The sequence below is a fragment of the Myotis daubentonii genome, chromosome 11 (genome assembly GCF_963259705.1).
Source record: "Myotis daubentonii chromosome 11, mMyoDau2.1, whole genome shotgun sequence".
NCBI lineage: Eukaryota > Metazoa > Chordata > Mammalia > Chiroptera > Vespertilionidae > Myotis > Myotis daubentonii.
In genome coordinates this window covers 50,806,135-50,823,956 of record NC_081850.1, presented here as the reverse complement: position 1 = coordinate 50,823,956, position 17,822 = coordinate 50,806,135, and the positions used below count along the sequence as shown (strand labels likewise).

At 45.7% G+C, this 17,822-nt stretch overlaps 1 protein-coding gene across 4 annotated transcripts in view; it reads right to left on the bottom strand.

Moving 5' to 3' along the window:
• Positions 1-17,822, bottom strand: part of DAPK1 (death associated protein kinase 1) — a 163,473-nt gene that overhangs the window by 35,336 nt on the left and 110,315 nt on the right. For all 4 annotated transcript variants that reach the window (XM_059657096.1, XM_059657095.1, XM_059657099.1 and 1 more), the window contains exons 4-17: positions 14,721-14,859; positions 12,607-12,736; positions 12,382-12,430; positions 12,268-12,294; positions 11,646-11,798; positions 11,238-11,283; positions 9,491-9,580; positions 8,885-8,977; positions 7,516-7,635; positions 6,714-6,812; positions 5,771-5,869; positions 4,349-4,447; positions 3,209-3,406; positions 1,697-1,894 (exon numbers count right to left, since the gene is read on the bottom strand). In XM_059657096.1, coding sequence (XP_059513079.1) covers positions 1,697-1,894; positions 3,209-3,406; positions 4,349-4,447; positions 5,771-5,869; positions 6,714-6,812; positions 7,516-7,635; positions 8,885-8,977; positions 9,491-9,580; positions 11,238-11,283; positions 11,646-11,798; positions 12,268-12,294; positions 12,382-12,430; positions 12,607-12,736; positions 14,721-14,859 — 1,540 coding nt within the window. The remainder of the gene's footprint in view (positions 1-1,696; positions 1,895-3,208; positions 3,407-4,348; positions 4,448-5,770; positions 5,870-6,713; positions 6,813-7,515; positions 7,636-8,884; positions 8,978-9,490; positions 9,581-11,237; positions 11,284-11,645; positions 11,799-12,267; positions 12,295-12,381; positions 12,431-12,606; positions 12,737-14,720; positions 14,860-17,822) is intronic.

Sequence of the window (17,822 nt, the reverse complement as noted above, 5' to 3'; positions counted from 1 at the left end):
GCGGTCAGAACATCAGCTCAGGGACGGAAGGGTCTTGGGTCCTTGGTTGCAGGCTTGATCCCCAGCCCTGGTTGGGGCACGTGGGCGAGACAACCAATGGATGTGTTTCTCTCACACGGATGTTTCTCTCGTCCCCTCCCTTCCACACTCTTTAAAAATCAATGGGAAAAATATCCTTGGGTAAGGATTAACCAAAAGAAACAAACAACAAACAACAAAAAAGCATTTCCCACAATTAATCAAAATAACTTCACTTGGACTTTGTTTTTCACATTATCTTCACAGCATAGTGTTTGCCACTCATACAGTCACAGGGTCAAAACCAACTGAATAGTCAACTGTTCCATCTGATTTGGTGATGAAAATCTAGATGGCATTTAGGGGAAGGGGAAGTGGTAGCTAACTTCTAAAAGTCAACATAATAGCATTTAAAAAACCCACCTAGGAACCTGAAATTATTTGCATTTCTTTTTTTAAAAATATATTTTATTGATTTTTTACAGAGAGGAAGGGAGAGGGATAGAGAGTTAGAAACATCGATGAGAGAGAAACATCGATCAGCTGCCTCCTGCACATCTCCTACCGGGGATGTGCCCGCAACCAAGGTACATGCCCTTGACCGGAATCGAACCTGGGACCCTTCAGTCCACAGGCCGACACTCTATCCACTGAGCCAAACCGGTTAGGGCTGCATTTCTTTTTTATTCACCAAATAATAGCATCCTCTTGGTCTTAAAAATTTATTTAGCACCAAAAAAAAGGTGTAATGAACTTCTGACCATAAAACTCTCCGTGGGGGTAAGCTAAGGGGAGAAATCTGGTCCTAGAAATCCCAATCAAATCAGAACTCAGGAGGTGTTTTCCTGAAGACTCAGAGCTCCAGAAAGACACCCCAATTTTGTACCACGTTCTCGGATTCCTCTACAAGTGGACGGTTTCTGTGTCTGTCTCTCAATGCCCATATGGAGTAACCAGGTTAGGCAGGAAGTACTTATTAATGCAATAATTTCTGTTACTCTACAAAACTATTCAAAAGTCATATGTAAGCTATGACTGAAAGTGGAGAGCCACCTGAACAAGAACATGGTCCGTCCTAGCCTGTTTGGCTCAGTGGATAGAGCATCCTCAGTGGATAGAGGAGTCCCAGGTTCGATTCTGGTCAAGGGCACATGCCTGGGTTGCAGGCTTGATCCCCAGTGGAGGGTGTGCAGGAGCCAGCTGATCAGTGATTCTCATCACTGATGTTTCCATCTCCCTCTCCCTTCCTCTTTGAAATCAATAAAAATATATTTAAAAAAAGAAAAGAAAAAGAACATGGCCCTAGACAGTTTGGCTCAGTGGATAGAGCTTTGGCACGAGTACTGAAGGGTCCTGGGTTCGATTCTGGTCAAGGGCACGTACCTTGGTTGCAGACTCGATCCCCGACCCTGTTTGGGGTGCTTGTGGGCGGCAACCAATCAATGTGTGTCTTTCACATGGATGTTTCTCTCTCTCTGTCTCTCCCCCTCCCTTCTACTCTCTCTAAAAATCAACGGAAAAATATCCTCAGGTGAAGATTAACCAAAAAAAAAAAGAAAAGAAAAGAAAAGGTCCACAGGAGGAATACCGACTGAACAATGAAGAGATGCAAAGACAACTTGGACAGCATCCGGAAGCAGGTCAGTAGGCCCTCAGGGGTCGCTCTCTCCGGCCTTACCTTGTTGGAGATATCCAGATCGCAGCTGGCCTCGCACAGGGCCACCACGATGGGCACGTTGCCGTCCTTGCAGGCCACGTGGAGGGGCGTATTGCCGTGCCTGTCTTGGAAATTGACGAAGCTTCCCTGGCTGAGGAGAGTCTGGATGACCTCCATCTGACACCGTCTCACAGCGAGATGAAGAGCGATGTGTCCATCCTGCAACAGACACCAGGGCCCTGAGCACTTCCACTGGGGCCGTGGGCCTGGCCTCGCCTCCGGCCGCCACCGGGCTGGGTTTAACTGGCAAAGGCGCCCTACTGCAAAGGCTGAAGGAGGATCAGAAACCACACATTTACTCCGGGGGGCGGGGGAGAGGCTCCATACAGTCCACTCTGAATAATCAGACTCTGCGGACCATCGGTGCAGTGAATCTAGGCTTGGCCGGTGCAATCGGGTGGAAAGGCCGGACGCTGCTTTTTGTCTGTGACTGTACAGGACTTAAGTAACAGGCCTCCAATGGCTGTTTTCTCAGGTCGTCGAAAGATACCTTTAAGAACATTTGCTCAGCAATCTTTACACCAGGAGAAGCTGAGAAAGTGATGCGAAGGGATTTGCTCCAGGGCTGTCACATGTATGAAATGCAAAGATGACATGCTTACTCTCTGCGTCCCACCAAAGACCAGCCTGAGGAGTCCTTGTACCTTTTATATTCTATACTTTCGTACCTTTTATATTCTACCCTGGTGAGCAGAGGTATTGAGTTCAGGAGCTGGTAGAGGGTTTTAGAAACATTTCTTAATCTCAGCACACTGACTGACATTTTGGTCCTATCCTGTGAGTCGGAGTATAAGAGGGACCACCAGTCTTTATCTACTAGACGCCAGCAGTAATGCCAGAGACAACCAATAAATGTCTCCAGTCATTGCCAAATGTCGCCTGGGGGCAAGGTCGCCCCCAGTTGAGAACCGTTTCTCTGTACCAGGAAATACTCCACAAATGGCTGTTACTAAATTAACCACAGTGTCCAAGTCTAACTATATATGGCAGGATCACGGCCTCATTTTAAGTACAAGCTCACAATAAAAACAGATCACGTTGAATTTGCTTAATTAAAAATCAACACCTGGTCTAGATTGAGTTTCTACAAAATAGCAGGTGATGGAAATCAATAAGCCACCTATTTCTTTGTTTATCTACAAATTAATAGTGCATTGCCAATTTTAGCCCTAAATGAGGATTGTCTTGGGCTGAGTGATCATCACTGTACCCGCTCCCAGCTGAAAAGGCTAAAATAAAAGAGACCCGAGTCATCTGACCAATTCATAAATTTTGCCCCATGCCACAAGTGAATATTAATTATTAAACAGATCTAGAAAAGCTCATGGAATCTTTGGAACAGAGGAGAGAAAGGATAATTATAGTTTGCTGCATTCAAGTTCCTCTTGGGTAAACTCACTGCAGAAGGCTTGTGGTCCCTCCAGCCCCCCAGATCACTTCTCGGCGAGTGTGATGCATTCACCCGCAACGCACCTTGTCAGAGGCATTCAGGTCGCCTCCGTGCTCGGCCAGACACTCCACGATGTCGTGGTAGCCCCTGGCGGAGGCTGTCAGGAGGGGCGTCTCTCCTTCTCGGTTCTTAATGTCCACGTTGCAGCCGGCTTCACACAGGGCTTTGGCCACGGCGTAGTAGCCGTGCCAGGCAGCACAGTGCAGCGGGGTTTCTTCTTCCTGCCGAGGCGACAAGTGCAACAACATGAGAGAAAGTGCAGGCCAGGCGAGAGTCCCCGCTGAACCCGGCAGCAAAGTCAAGGCAACGGAGAGAGTGAGCTGACAGCTACTGGGGTGAAACATGAGTCTGAAATTAATAGACACAGGCCTCTCCTTCGTTAGTTTTGTCTCCTCAACGCTTGTGCGTTGGATGCATGTGGCATTGTCGGCATCTGAATGACGAAGGACGTCAGGAACCCACTGGAACCGACAGCTCAGCTCTTTTGAACAATCGAGCCCCAGCGCAGGTGGAATTTTAGCATCTTTCTTACAAAAGTGCTACGTTTACTTCATCTGAGGTTACTGATGGTAAGAGAGCACTTCTTTGAACAAGAATTCTCATAACAATCTTGATGCCTCACCATGTCTGCCATGCATTTGACAAAGATGAGTCACATAAACATATTATTGCTGAGGCAAATAAAAGTAACGGAGGTAACCATGTTGTAATAGTCAAAGAGAGGGCTGGCCAGGGGGTCTATAGGGTTGGAAGGCTGTATATATTCATGGTCAGCATCATTAGACACATATGTCTGCCTACGCAAGGCCATTGGAGTTAGTGGGTACTGACAGGGATGCTGGAACCAGACCCTGTGGTTTCGAATCCCAAACCCTAGCTCTCCCACTTATGAGCTGTGTGAGCCGGGGCAAGATACTGAACCTCTCCCTGCCTCAGTTTCCTCTTCTGTAAAATGAGAATGACAGTAACAGTAAAAACAACTCATAGGGTTGTCCAGAGGATTAAATAGATGGATGCTAGGTGGTGTTTCTGTTTGAGGCCCCGCCCTCTGGAATCAAAGCAGAAACTTGGATAAAACTGGGAGGACTGGGCCATGTCATTGTCTGCCTGTGCATCCGTGCAGAGAGCAGAAGGAAGGGAGGACACCAGCTACCATGACCCACCTTGTCCTGGAAATTGGGATTGGAGCCAAAGCTGCACAGTAACTGAACCACATCGGCGTGGCCGTAGCGAGCCGCCACGTGCAGGGCTGTCTCTCCAGACTGCAAAAGAAACGGCCAGAGATTCAGAGCGCCCGGGAGCAGGCTGTGGGGACTGGAAGGCATAGGACTGGAGGCCCGGACACACACATGGCTCCACTTCCTTCCTTCGGGGGGTGCCCACCTCCCTCTGTCCAGATGGTGCCTGGGCCAGGGACCCCGAGGGTGGCGTGTCCATCACGGAGCTGGTGTTAAACCCGTACGCCGGGCTCACCCTGTCTGTCATACAACCCCAGGTGAGACGGCTTTCCCTGGGCTGTGACGGCTGTTTGCACACTTATCTACTGCTGCTTCCAGCTATGTGATTTCTTTAAACACAAAACTCCTTTCTTAAATACTAGGTTCATCACCCAGCAGATATGTAAATGGACAGTTTTATTAACTAACATGTTTCTGATTTCATCGCCCATGTTTAGAATCTCATTTCTTATACTCTCAGAGATTTTAAAACATCACTATTAGCTTTCAGTGAATTAGTAATAGAAGCAACTTCCTTAAGGTATTTTACGTAGAGCTGCCCAAAAAACCATCAGAATAAATTAATTAAAACACAGCAAAACGAGATACCTTATCACCACCTGACAGAAAAAGGCCATGATAAATACACTTGTCTATGATGTGAATGTCGTTCTTAGATTGGTGCAGGGCACAATCCATACGGTTTTGTGTGGCAGCTCTGACCGAACGCGACACCTTATGCGGCAAGTGTTAGAAGCAGAGATGGGATGCACAGTAGGACCCGTCCTGGGTGAGAAGGTAGGAATTCTCGGTGCAGGTGCAGGACTGTGGGATGGACTGAATGACACCCGAGTATGGGAAAGGAAGGTATCTTGCTAAGTCAATAATTTTATAACCTCTGTGACCCCCCCCCCTCCTCTTCCCCGGCCCCAAAGCCTTACTTTACATGCATTACTTTACATGCATTGCCTCATGAATCCTCCTAGTGCCAGTGACTGTAAGGTCAGCATTGTCAGCCACTTCAGAGATGAAGAGTGTGGTCAAGAGACACGCACATGGTGAGCCAATGTGAGGTTCAGGACTCGGGTCTCTTTCTGGTTGTCCTTCTATTAGAACTTAGGGTTTTCATGTAACTCATGCAAATTAATTCACGGCTTGCGTATCATGGCAACTGTCTGGCAGATTTCAGCTAAAAGCAGATTTTAACATTAGACCAAGCCACGGGCAAAAACAAATTTCTAGATTAAATTCTCTGTAGGAAGATTTGGGTCCCGAATCCTTGTTCTTTGGCTCCTGATGTGCGTGACAAGACGAAGCTCAAATGCAGCCGTTTGTTACTCCCCCAGTCCCTAAGGAAAGCGGCCTTACCTTGTCTTTAACATCCAAAGGGCATTTGTTCTCATGGAGAAATTTCAAGGTGTCCACGTGGCCGTGCCGAGAGGCCCAGTAGATGGCATTGGATCCACCCTGTGCAGAAACCAGCGTGCAGTCACACTTCCAGAGCTGAGGGATCTGAATGCATGTCACTCAGACACACTCTACTCCCTTCCTCCGTGACGGCAAACTCCACAGAAGCACCTTCCATGGGGAACAACCTCCCCTCTCCCCTCCCCCCCATTTCATTTATTTTTGCATAGGGATGGAGGTCATGTGAAATGCTAACATTCCGGGGAGCTGGGGGGCGGGGATAAGGGAGCTCTGTGTATTATCTTTGCAGATTTTTTTGGCAACTCTAGAATTACATCAAAATAAAAAGCTGTTTCTCTTTTCTTAAAACCTTCACTTGAACCTCTGGTTGGAAGTCCCTATATTGTCAAGGGCCAGATCTAGTCCTTTTATAACTCTGTTGAAAGTCTTTAGAAGCGGAGGACAGATCCATTATAATGACTATTAGCTGTTAATCAATGTGCCTACACTTCCAATGCGATTTACACCTCAAAGCATATCATCCTTCCCTGTGGCCCTAATAAACCAGCAGGCAAATACATTTCTGGTGAGACGAATTAGACAATGAAAACTTTCCCAACTGTGACATCTTATAATAACACTGTTCTGTAAGTGATCAGTGAGGAGAAACATCTAGGGTAGTGAACAAGGAATGGCTGATTCCCAAACACAGAGCCCAGAGAAAGATCAACGTGTTCCTCTTGCTTTACACCTGTTAGCTTGGACCAGGCTACTTCGGCAATTCAGCTTCCCTTGTAGGAAACTGAAGTAGAGATACATGTTATTTTCTCTCTTACCTCTAAGATCAGAGGCATTTGGGAATACTTAAAAAAATTAATTTATTTGCAATAAAACAGAATGATACCTTATCCTGGACATCGATTCTTGAGCCTCTTTTAATAAGCAACTGTAGCATTTGAATGTTCCCACAGCCAGCAGCAATAAGTAACGGAGGCGTCCCATGCTGGAATAGGCAAGACAACAAAACAGAACTATTTTTTAGGTTTGGCAGGAAAAACATGCCCGAATTATCATTGCTATCCCACACACCTTCCTGTCTCAACAGGTGCGTGAGGACTGCTACATAACAGGAACGAAGGACAGAACACAGCATGCTTCCTCTTTTGGTTTCACAATCAAAAGGTAACATTTTCATTTGTGGGATGAGTCCTTTAAATTTTCATGGTTAGCCCTAGCTGGTTTGGCTCGGTGGATAGAGCGTTGGCCTGAGAACTGAAGGGTCCTGGGTTTGATTCTGATCAAGGGCACATGCCCGGGTTGCAAGCTCGATCCCCAGTAGGGGGCGTGCAGGAGGCAGCCGATCAATGATTCTCTCTCATCATTGATGTTTCTATCTCTCTCTTTCCCTCTCCCTTCTCTGAAATTAATAAAAATATTTAAACAAAATAAATTTTCATGGTTAGAGGTGTAATTGGTGCATGTGGAATGGCCTTGCACGAAGAAAGGCACTGAATGCAAAAAGATCTTATGTCTAAGTCATTTCACTCTCTACACAGAGCTTTTCCACAGTATGGAGCTTGCAACTAGAAGGGAGAATGAGGAAGCAGATAGGGTCTCTCCCCCTGGGACTTGGAGGTGCATAGTCCCATACCCTCCCCCCACCCCCTCCCGCCGGCGCCACTATCCCTGATAGAACAGGATCAGACCTTGTTGGGTTGGTTAACATCATAGTTGGACAATGAGCCCAGGAGGTGCTGCAGGCCTGGGACATTGTCATCGTTGATGGCATGGATGATGGCTTTCATCACAAAGGAGTCTTCCTCATCCTTGAGAGAGACAACAAAGAGCGTGTTCTAACATGTCCTGGGATTCGCAGGATACTGAGATGAATGAGAACCCAAGGTCTGGGAGGAAGAAGTCTTCCCACCTGGAGTTCCTACACGGCCTGGGTTCCTCTTCTACCTTAAACTTTTCTTGCAATAAATGTCAGGATGATTTTAATGTATAATATTCAATCATTCTCATTATCTTATATTAATAGTTTTATCTTTTCTTTGGACCCACAATTCCCAAATCCAGCCTTCCGCCTCCTTCCTCTCCCTTCTTCTACCTTGCTTTTCTCCCATTTCTTTTTTCTTTTTAACATATACAATCTCTTTTCACACTACAAGGCTAGAGCTTGAGCCTCAGGGAAACTAGTACTAAGTTTGGGGTGGGGGCGGGGGGGGGGGAATGAAAGAGCTGGTGTGTGCTGATGTGTGATCCTGCCCTTGGAATCCCCAGATTCCACTCAGGAAACGCCGACTATTCAGTTACAGGAGTGGCCTGGTTCCCACAGAATCACCCTTTCTGCCTTTCCTGGAGTTCCCTTTACCTCCAGGGTTAACAAAGCCCTGTTGTCTGACTGTCAGAGCAAAGTCTTGTTGAATTCAAATATGTCTAGTCATATCTGAAGAGTCAATCTGTGATTAGGTTTCAGTTTGGATTAAAGGGAAAAAATTATGGAGTTGTTCTCAAGGGCTTTGGACAGTCAGTGCAATGCTAACAAAGCAAGTGGGTTTAGCCTTCTGGTCTACCACAAACTACACCAGCAAGCCCTACTGCTTTTCCCCTGATTTTGTGGGGAGTGTGAGTGTGTGTTCAGGGGGAGGATTATCTGGCCCTTTTGTACTACAACAACCCAAGAGTCTCCCAGGTCAGTGGCAATAGAAGGCTCTCATTTCAGTTTAATAAAACTTAAAATGAGCTCTTCCCTCTTCTACTGACCAGCGTCTCTTTTATCAAACTGTGAGTGTTGGAGGAGGTGGGTGGCAGTGTTAGAGGTAATGGGTGGAAGTAGGTATAGTGCCAATCAAAATACAGAAAAAAGGACGAAGAAGGAACAGAGTACATATATCAGCCATCCCAACTGCCTAACCTGAGATGAGGAAGGATAAGTCTGACATTTACATGACTTCAGGTTTTCCGAGTTGTCGAACAAATCAAACAACCTAGATATGCTGGTAGAGCGTTTCGGAAACATTTCTATACCTAGTGCTAAGAAAGAACCTCACCAAGGCAAACAAGTTTGCTTACCAGAGTATCATCACTTCTGGCAACACTCATGTTACTTCTGGACAAGAACGACCTGGATAATCTTTGGCACAGTGATATCAAGCGAACTGATTGCTTAAAAAAAGAAAAAAGAAAAAAAAAAAGAGGATAAGTAAAGGCAGGGGGAGAGGAGGAGAGAGAGCTTATGCAACAATACTCAAATCAGTGCAAGTGACAGTCTCTGAAATGGCATTCACTGCTGACAACATGCATTCTCGGGGGCAGGCATCCCACGGGTAGGTTGGATTGTATTTGCTTAAAGAATAATGCTACAGGTCTTACACATCAAGACAATAGGATAGAGAGAAAGTCTCCTTCTCCATTTCATTATTAAACTACAGAACTGGATGCCCTACATCCCTTTTCCTCTCAATATGTTGTTCTTGATTCTTTGAGGAATTAGCTCTTACCCTAGCAAAACCCTTGCACGTCCCCCCTCAGAGAAGCATAGTATGTAAGGGTCTTGCCCTGTGTCCATGGTCCCAGGCAAGCTGGTAATGGTAGACAATGTGATTATCAACTCATAACAATTGTTGGAAATGCACAAGAAATAGAATCAGCAAATCCCTCCATGTCAAATAATCTTACTTTCCATTTTTTCCGGGCTGCGAACTTCTTGAATTTCTCCATGTTTACTGCTGATGCTTTTCTACTAAGTGCTTGTTGGGTATCTTTAGGCTAAAATGAAAGTCCAAGAAAATATTTACAGCTTTAAAATTACAGAAGTGTGTTAGATGACAATTTTTTGAAACATCTCATTATCTGGAATACTTGCTTACACATTTACCTTGCTAGAATAACAAAACATATTCAAATAAAATGCAGGATCTAGGAACCTAGTCGGCAGAGGCTAACACTTGTGGCTAAGGATTTGCTACAATTTATAAAGACTGGATGTTGGGGCCCTAGCTGGTTTTGCTCAGTGGATAGAGCATTGGGCCTGTGGACTGTAGGGTCCCAGGTTCAATTCCGGTCAAGGGCATATGCCTAGGTTGTGGCCTCGATCCCCAGTGGGGGGCATGCAGGAGGCAGCAGATCAATGATTCTCCCTCATCATTGATGTTTCTATCTCTCTCTCCCTCTCCCTTCTTCTCTGAAATCAATAATATATTGGATAATATATATGAATGCTGGGGAAAAGTTGCAAAGTTGAGCTTGGGCCAAGCTGAATTACAACTTTTCATAAAAAAGTCTGGGAGTGGCAAGATGCATGGTGAGGCCATGTTCTGAGGCATTTGAACTTGAACATCAAGTAATTTAGAGCTCGGAGGGACCTCAGAGGTCAGCGAATTAAGCCTGTCTGACAGCATTAGTATGCCTTCCGTTGCACCTTTTTTCAGGAAGCCATGTAGCTCTGCCTCTGAGAGAGACACCACTGCCTTCTAGCAACTGTCTGGACCTGGTACAGGCAAAGAGCTCTCTAGCTGCACCAGACCTACTTTTGTAATGCAAGTCATGGCATCACAACCTGTTCTTGGTTCCATGATTTTATTCTGGAACTGCCATGTTCCCCCACCCTCAGGCCTTTCTGTTCTTGCTGAAGGAACTTCAGGTCTTTTGTGTGTGGAATTTCTATCAGAGTTTATTTGAACCAAACTGATGCCAGGGAGCAAGATTTCAAATGCTTTGGGGAATGACATTTTCAGTTTCTTTTATGCATCTGAAATTAGGGAGGGAACGTAAAGAAGATTATAGGATGATGGGTGAAAGCAAGGTGGGGATTGGATTACAGGAAAGTTAACAAGATTATGTGCTCTCTTGAAGGTGGTTATCCCTTATTTCAAAGGTGTGTTAACATAGATACACCGTAAACAACGGATCCCTGTCCATTGCTTCAGGCAAAGATAAACCTCTTACTAAAAAAGTTTTATGCCTGGGGCATGACTACCCACTATGACCCAAGACCTGCCCAGTTAGAAATTTATAATCAGATTGCTCTGTGGGGTTACTTTCCATAGGACCCCTTTTCATCCACAGCAACTTCAATTATTTAATCTAAATGCCCGAAGGCATCAGGCAGGCAATATAAAGGTGTAATATGCAAGGAGGTGGCCATAGGCCCTGGCCGAAAGGCCTCCTGGAATGAGGGCTCAGTTTGAGTAGAGTTGACCTTCAGATCCCTTTACAATCTTGCGTTAGGATAGCTTTCTCCTCTCCACCTCCGTTACCATGAGCATACTCTTATCTGCTAGTTGTGTTAAAATATGGCACCAAAAGCAAACACAACTCTCCAGAAGTGTCCTGTGGTTAGAACCCACAGAATTAGTAATGCCCCGGAACACACAAATTTCAGGAGGCCCTTTAATACCCAAACCAGTCACCAAAGGCAGCTTACCTTGATCCAGGGGTGCTGCAAACTATCTTGAATGGTCATTCTCTTCCTTTGTGGGGAGAGAAGAAAGAAAAAAAAAATGCTGTGACCACAGAAGCAAACACTAGGTTGTTTCCATGCTGGCTGGGCCTACAAAACAGATGTTCTAGAAAATGAAGTTTGAGGCTTGCTTCATGGAAGAGAGTCGAGAGAAAAAGTACGCCTGTGTGGTGATTTTCACTGTGCCTGCAGGACTGACTGAACAGGTACACAGGAGCCTGCATTTTCTGAGGCCTTTCACACGGCACGCTTCCCTCTGCGAGGAGCAAACAACTGGGGTCTCCTAGGTGTGGCCTCGTGCACAGGACAGGGGCAAACCCTCGTCGAGTGGAGGCCACGGCTGAGCACTTTTCGGGAACAATGGACACTCACTTTGGATCCTTGACGAGCAGTCTTCTTATGAAATCTTTGGCGAGGGCACTGGTATTACTGAAGAATTCTTCTTCAAATTCGTAGTTGACAGCGGATACATTTGCTAACGTCTCTTGCTTAGTGTCTCCGAGAAATGGCGAGGCCCCGCTTAGGCTGTTGATAAAGTGGGGCACAGAACATGAACAATTACCTCTTGTGTTGTCATTTCGTTCCCATAATACCTGATAAGGGGGGTGAGGAATAAGATTATAATGTGGTGCTTGGGCAATCGTTTTAGAATTCCATTTAATTGTCAGGCACAAAGGCTTCGGCTTAATGCAAAGGATGCATTTGAAAAGTTAATCTGGAACAGCATCTAGTAGTTTACAAAAAACCTCTAGCCTGTTTCCTCAGTGATGGACAGACATGCTTTCTTCCAGTGATTATGCTGCAGTTTCTGATGACTCACTTCAAAGTCGGAGAAAATGTTTAATTAGTATAAACTAAGCGTGTTCTGGGGGTGTAAAATGAATGTTTACATAAAGAGCACGCATAAGCTGAAGAGATCAACATGACTGCTTAATAAAACATATGGTCTCAAAGAAAGAGGGAAAGAATACAAGTTGTGGGTTCTGGTACTTACAGAATATAGGTGATTACTCCAATACTCCTAGACACGGAACAGAAACAAAAACAAATGTCAGAATAATAATAAATTAAATCAGAAAGATGACAACATCAAGGGCGCACTACTTACCACATATCGGCCTCGAGACCGAGCGGTTCATAGTTGACTATCTCAGGAGCTAAGAGGAAAGAAACGCACACTGAGAGAGAGAGTTTCAGAAGGAAGCAAACCAACAGACCGTATTTTCATGTATAAACCGGACACATGTACCAGGGAAATGATGCTGCAGCCGGGGAAATTTTGCCAATATAATGCTTATGAGAAATAAATGACCACAGGAGCAAAGAAACGTACCAACAAATTCTGGTGTCCCAAATATGTTTTTGAATTCATTCCCAAAGTCAATTTTATGGGCCAGCCCAAAGTCGATGATCTTGATCCGAGGTTTGGGAACATGTCTATCCAAAAGCATTATGTTTTCAGGCTTAAAAAAAAAAAGAAAAAAGGAAATAGCGCTGCAGCGATATAGTAACCAAAAGGTGGGAAAAGATCCAATGTCCACCAACAGAGGAATGGATAAACAAAATGTGGTAGATAACATAATGGAATATTTATTCAGCCTTAGAACGGAAGTCAAGTCTGAAACTTGTTACAACATGGAAGAACCTTGAAGGGCATTATGCTAACTGAAATAAGCCAGATAAAACAGGATAACTATTATATGATTCCACTTATATGAAGTACCCGGAATGGGCAAATTCATGGAGTCAGAAAGTAGAATGGTGGTGGTGAGAAGATGGGGGTGGGGGAAAGGATGGGGAGTTACTGTTTAATGGGCACATAGTTTCAGGGTGGGAAGATCAGTAAGTTCTAGAAGTAGATGGTGGTGATGGTTGCACAACAAGGTGGATATACTGATGCCACTGAACTGCATACTTAAAAATGGTTAGAATGGTATAAATTATATGTTATCTTTACCACAACAAAAAAATATAGCAGCTAAGCTATGCTATGCTAAGGTAAGCTGGCTGAATAACTCTTCCTCTCCCCTGAAAAAACAACTGAAAAACAGGCATAAAGGGTACTTGCAACAGAACACCAGGAAAAATAAGTGTTCTGGTTTAGGTTCTCCCAGGAGTAGACCTGGGACATTTGGGGGCATGTGGCTTATGTGGGAGCCACTTGGTAGAGGAAGGGGGAGACAGGAAATGGAAGGAAGCCGATACAAGGCATCTTATCAAGTTAGGGGTGACTGGAGTGTGACCTCTTTGAGGAACTTGGGGAGAAAAAGTAGCACTCAGAGTTTTCCAAATAAAACAGGAGGGAAGGAGGGAGGTCGGGGGTTTACTGATCATCTCGCCATTCTTCGTTGCTAAGAGCTGTGCCTATGGGCATTTACTTTTTTTTTTTTTTTACTATATTTTTATTGATTTCAGAGAGGAAGGGAGAGGGAGAGAGCGAGAGAAACATCAATGATGAGAGTGAATCACTGATTGGCTGTCTCCTGCATGACCCCCTCTGGGGACTGAACTTACATCCTGGGCATGTGCCCTTGACTGGAACTGAACCTGGGACCCTTCAGTCTGCAGGCCAACGCTCTATCCACTGAGCCAAACCGGCTAGGGCAGCATTTACTCTTTAGCATTGCCAGCTCCCAGGGCCAGAAACCAGAGGTCAAGCAGAGAGCCATAGGTGTTTGCAACAGCAGTCTTTGGGGTGTGCCTTAGTGAGTGTTGCGGGGATAGAGATGGGGTCTTCACAGCTTTGCTATAATAGCATGAAGAAAATCCTTCCTCTGCTATGGTCCTATCCTAGCTCCAATGATCTAAACCATTCACTTGGCAATCGATCACATGCTACTTTGCACTTGAATCTAAACATTGACATTGTCACTTCCAGTGGCTCAAGGGTGTCTTACCTTCCCAAAGGGATCATGACCTCTGTGACTGTTGGGAGTATGACATTAGATCCCGTAATGCCCTGCCTCTAGCCAGGTATGACCCCACTTAGCCAATCTCAGAATTTGGTTTGATTGATTGCCGGTGACAGAGTCAGACCCATAAGCCTTTTTGCATCAAGAGGAAGAGTAGAAATTGCGGCTCTATCTTCTATGCCCTACAGCCACCGGGGGATGGAGACTGGGAAGCCAGTGGGCACTCCCAGCTGAAAATGCCCTACCACCACCAGCAGCTCTGTTGCTTAAAGACCTGGCTGATGAGACCTCTTGATTCTTCCCCAGAGATTCTCAAATGTAATCATTAATCTTAAGCCTCTATTCCACAAAAAGTTAGGAGTCACTGCAGAAGGCATGCATTATACACTGGCTGATTTACACTGATAATTCCATTTGTTATACCCACAGGAACGACAAGTATCTCTTTCAAGTGCTTCCATTTTTTTCTTAGCAAACAAACAACCAATGCTGTGGTTTTCATCAGCTTCTCTCTGACTAACACTCAGCAACGTACCTTAAGATCAAAGTGGGCAATCTGGAGCGAGTGCAGGTAGTAAACACCATTAAGAATTTGTTTGAGAAATTCAGTTGCTTCCTCTTCAGTCAAAGATTCCTTTTCAGCTAAGAAGTCGAACAGCTCGCCACCTGCAACACTGGCAATCAAGGAGCAGAGGTTACTGATGACAGTTCTGTTTCATAGTTGACGTGTTCTCTCAGAGACTATCGGCACATTCAAATTTCAGGCCAGAGAACAGCATAAGGATGTGCTAAGCACGGAATCAGAATTCTCACCGGATGAGACATCTGCATTCAGGTACATTTGTGCTCAAAAGCACTTGGGTACCATTTTCCTAATGGCACTATGTTCACAAATGAGGGAGGAAGCAGAGCCATGATGGGGGTGGGGATCAATGGATCCTTAAAACATTTTAATTAAACGTATTTGGAGATGAAGGCACAACTCCCTGACGAAGAAACAAAATGACTTTGTATGGAATTTATTAAAAATACATCTTCCTAGCTCAATCAGAGGGTACCTGGAAAGTTCATATTCCATATGTCAACCAATGTTTTAAACCCCAAATCACAGTACTTAGATTGACAAGAATTTTTTTCTTTTGTATTTGTTTATTGGCAAATCCCTCTATGTTTATATAAGTCACATTTAGTAATGAATTTAACAAATACCCTAAGCAATAAGAATAAACGTACACAAAATTGAAATGCACATGGCTGTTGGGGATTTATTTAATCAATCTCCCTGGCCAGACTGTAAGGCCCTGAAGGGTAGAGATCAGCTCCAGCTGTTGGCCCACATCTGTCCCCACCTTCCTGAACAGTGCCCATCACATAGCAAGAATTCAAAACTTTTTTATCAAGTGGATAAAGGAGCCAACTCCCCTGATTAATGGCAAATAAAAGGGAACTTTTAATAAGAGTGCTTATAAATTAATGTTTATCATTTAACTATACATTCACAACATAATAATTAACTGCAATTATGCATATAACTGCTGTGTTCATTATCTTTCTTTCAGCAAGACAGCTCCGTGAACACCATACCTATATTGACAACAGGGTGCTCACGGGATGAAACAATAGGACAGAAAAAGCTGTTTTCTTAGAGAAAAGTTTCAGAGTCCTCCGTCCAAGTCAGTGTCTTCCTTAGCCTGGTCCACGGTCCATAGGATGGGAACTGCTTGGGGCGTTTTGACAATGCAGATTCTGGGCCTCACTTCCAAACTGCTGCCTGAGAGTTTCTAAGAGTGGGGATCAGGAAATGCAGCAGCATTTTGAACAAACACCCGGGGTGACTTAGCACACTAAAAACAGGGACCCCTTTTCAAAGTCCTAATTACCTGCCTCTGCGGCAAGGCCACCCTCTGATGCTTAACTTCCGGATGTTTGCCCAGAGGGCGAGGTGACTCCTCCACCCTGGGGCCTGAGCAGAGGCCTCTGGCAGATCTGCAACGTGTCCCAGCTGCCAGAGCCAGCCAGGAGGGCCAGCAGCCCCCCCGGGGGGCAGAGGCCTGCAGTGGGCGACACTGGCCGGGTAGCGGCCTTCCTGTCTGCGGCCTCTCAGACCGGCTGCCCTCTCCTCCCCACAGTGCATGGCTCCCACTCAACTCCACGGACCCTCCGCTTCTCACTTCTCTGCGTTCGTATTCCTCTTAAAACCAACAATAATGTCCTGGCTGGGTGGCTCAGTGGTTGAGGGTGGATCTATGAACCAGGAGGTCACAGTTCGATTCCAGGTCAGGGCACATGCCTGGGTTGCGGGCTTGATCCTCAGTGTGGGGCATGTAGAAGGCAGTTGATCAATGATTCTCTCTCATCATTGATGTTTCTGTCTCTCTCTCTCCCTCTCCACTCCTCTCTGAAATCAATAAAAAATGTATACATACACACACACATATATACATACATATATGTATAAAGAACCAATAATACTGGAGAGGGAATCCTTCAACCACAGGGAACAAAAAGGAGGAAAAACGGTAAACTGTCAACCGACCGCTGCTGAGACAGATGCTGCATCCTGTTTGCCTGGGTGCCCTCTGCCGTTGGAGCCACAGAGGGCTGCTCCGTGGGAGGCTGGCCCACAGTTGGCACATCCGGCTGAAATCTTAACTCTGCAGCCAGGGGTTATTCCTTCTCTCTGAGCCTCATTTTCTCATCAAATGGGAATAATAGGACCTATTAGTTTTAGGGCTTTGAGGATAGGAAATATGCATAAAGCAACTGTCAGGCAGGTCTGGCAGGAGTTGAGGCCCAGAAAGCAGAACTGGTACCCTTACAAAGGAAGGAAAGCCCTTTCCTACAGAACACCACCCTCCCCCAGGCTTCCCCATGAGAGTCCCCGCCCTGCTTCCTCCCTCTCCCGGCTCCAGTCCATGGGTGTGGCCAGATGGCTGCACCCCCGCCCCCTCAGGGGTTCTCCAGGGACGGTGGTGCCCAGTTCCAGCTTCTCTTTCTGTCCCCCTCCAGGGCCTTCCGCACTCCCCTGCTCACACAGGCTGCTGGTTCCTGACATGGAGAAACAGCTGGGGTTTGGCTGCCCGGAGCTGGGGAGAATCTTCGAGCTCCTGAACAGCTTGGTACAGGGAGGAGGCCCAAGTCCTTCCTAGGAACCCCACTGCTGTCCCAGGCCAAGTCTTAGCACTTCTTTTTCAGCTGGAGTGGCCATCTCATACTCTCCCATTCAGTCTTCTCCTTTTTTTAAAAAAAAATATACTGCCGAAACCAGTTTGGCTCAGTGGATAGAGCGTCGGCCTGCGGACTCAAGGGTCCCGGGTTCGATTCCGGTCAAGGGCATGTACCTTGGCTGCAGGCACATCCCCAGTGGGAGGTGTGCAGGAGGCGGCTGATTGATGTTTCTCTCTCATCGATGTTTCTGACTCTCCCTCCCTCTCCCTTCCTCTCTGTAGAAAATCAATAAAATATATTTTTAAAAAATATATTTTATTGATTTTCTACAGAGAGGAAGGGAGAGGGAGAGATAGAAACATCAATGATGAGAGAGAATCATTGATTGGCTGTAATCTGCATGCCCCCTACTGGGGATCGAGCCCGCACCCTGGACATGGGCCCTTGACCGGAACTGAACCTGGGATCC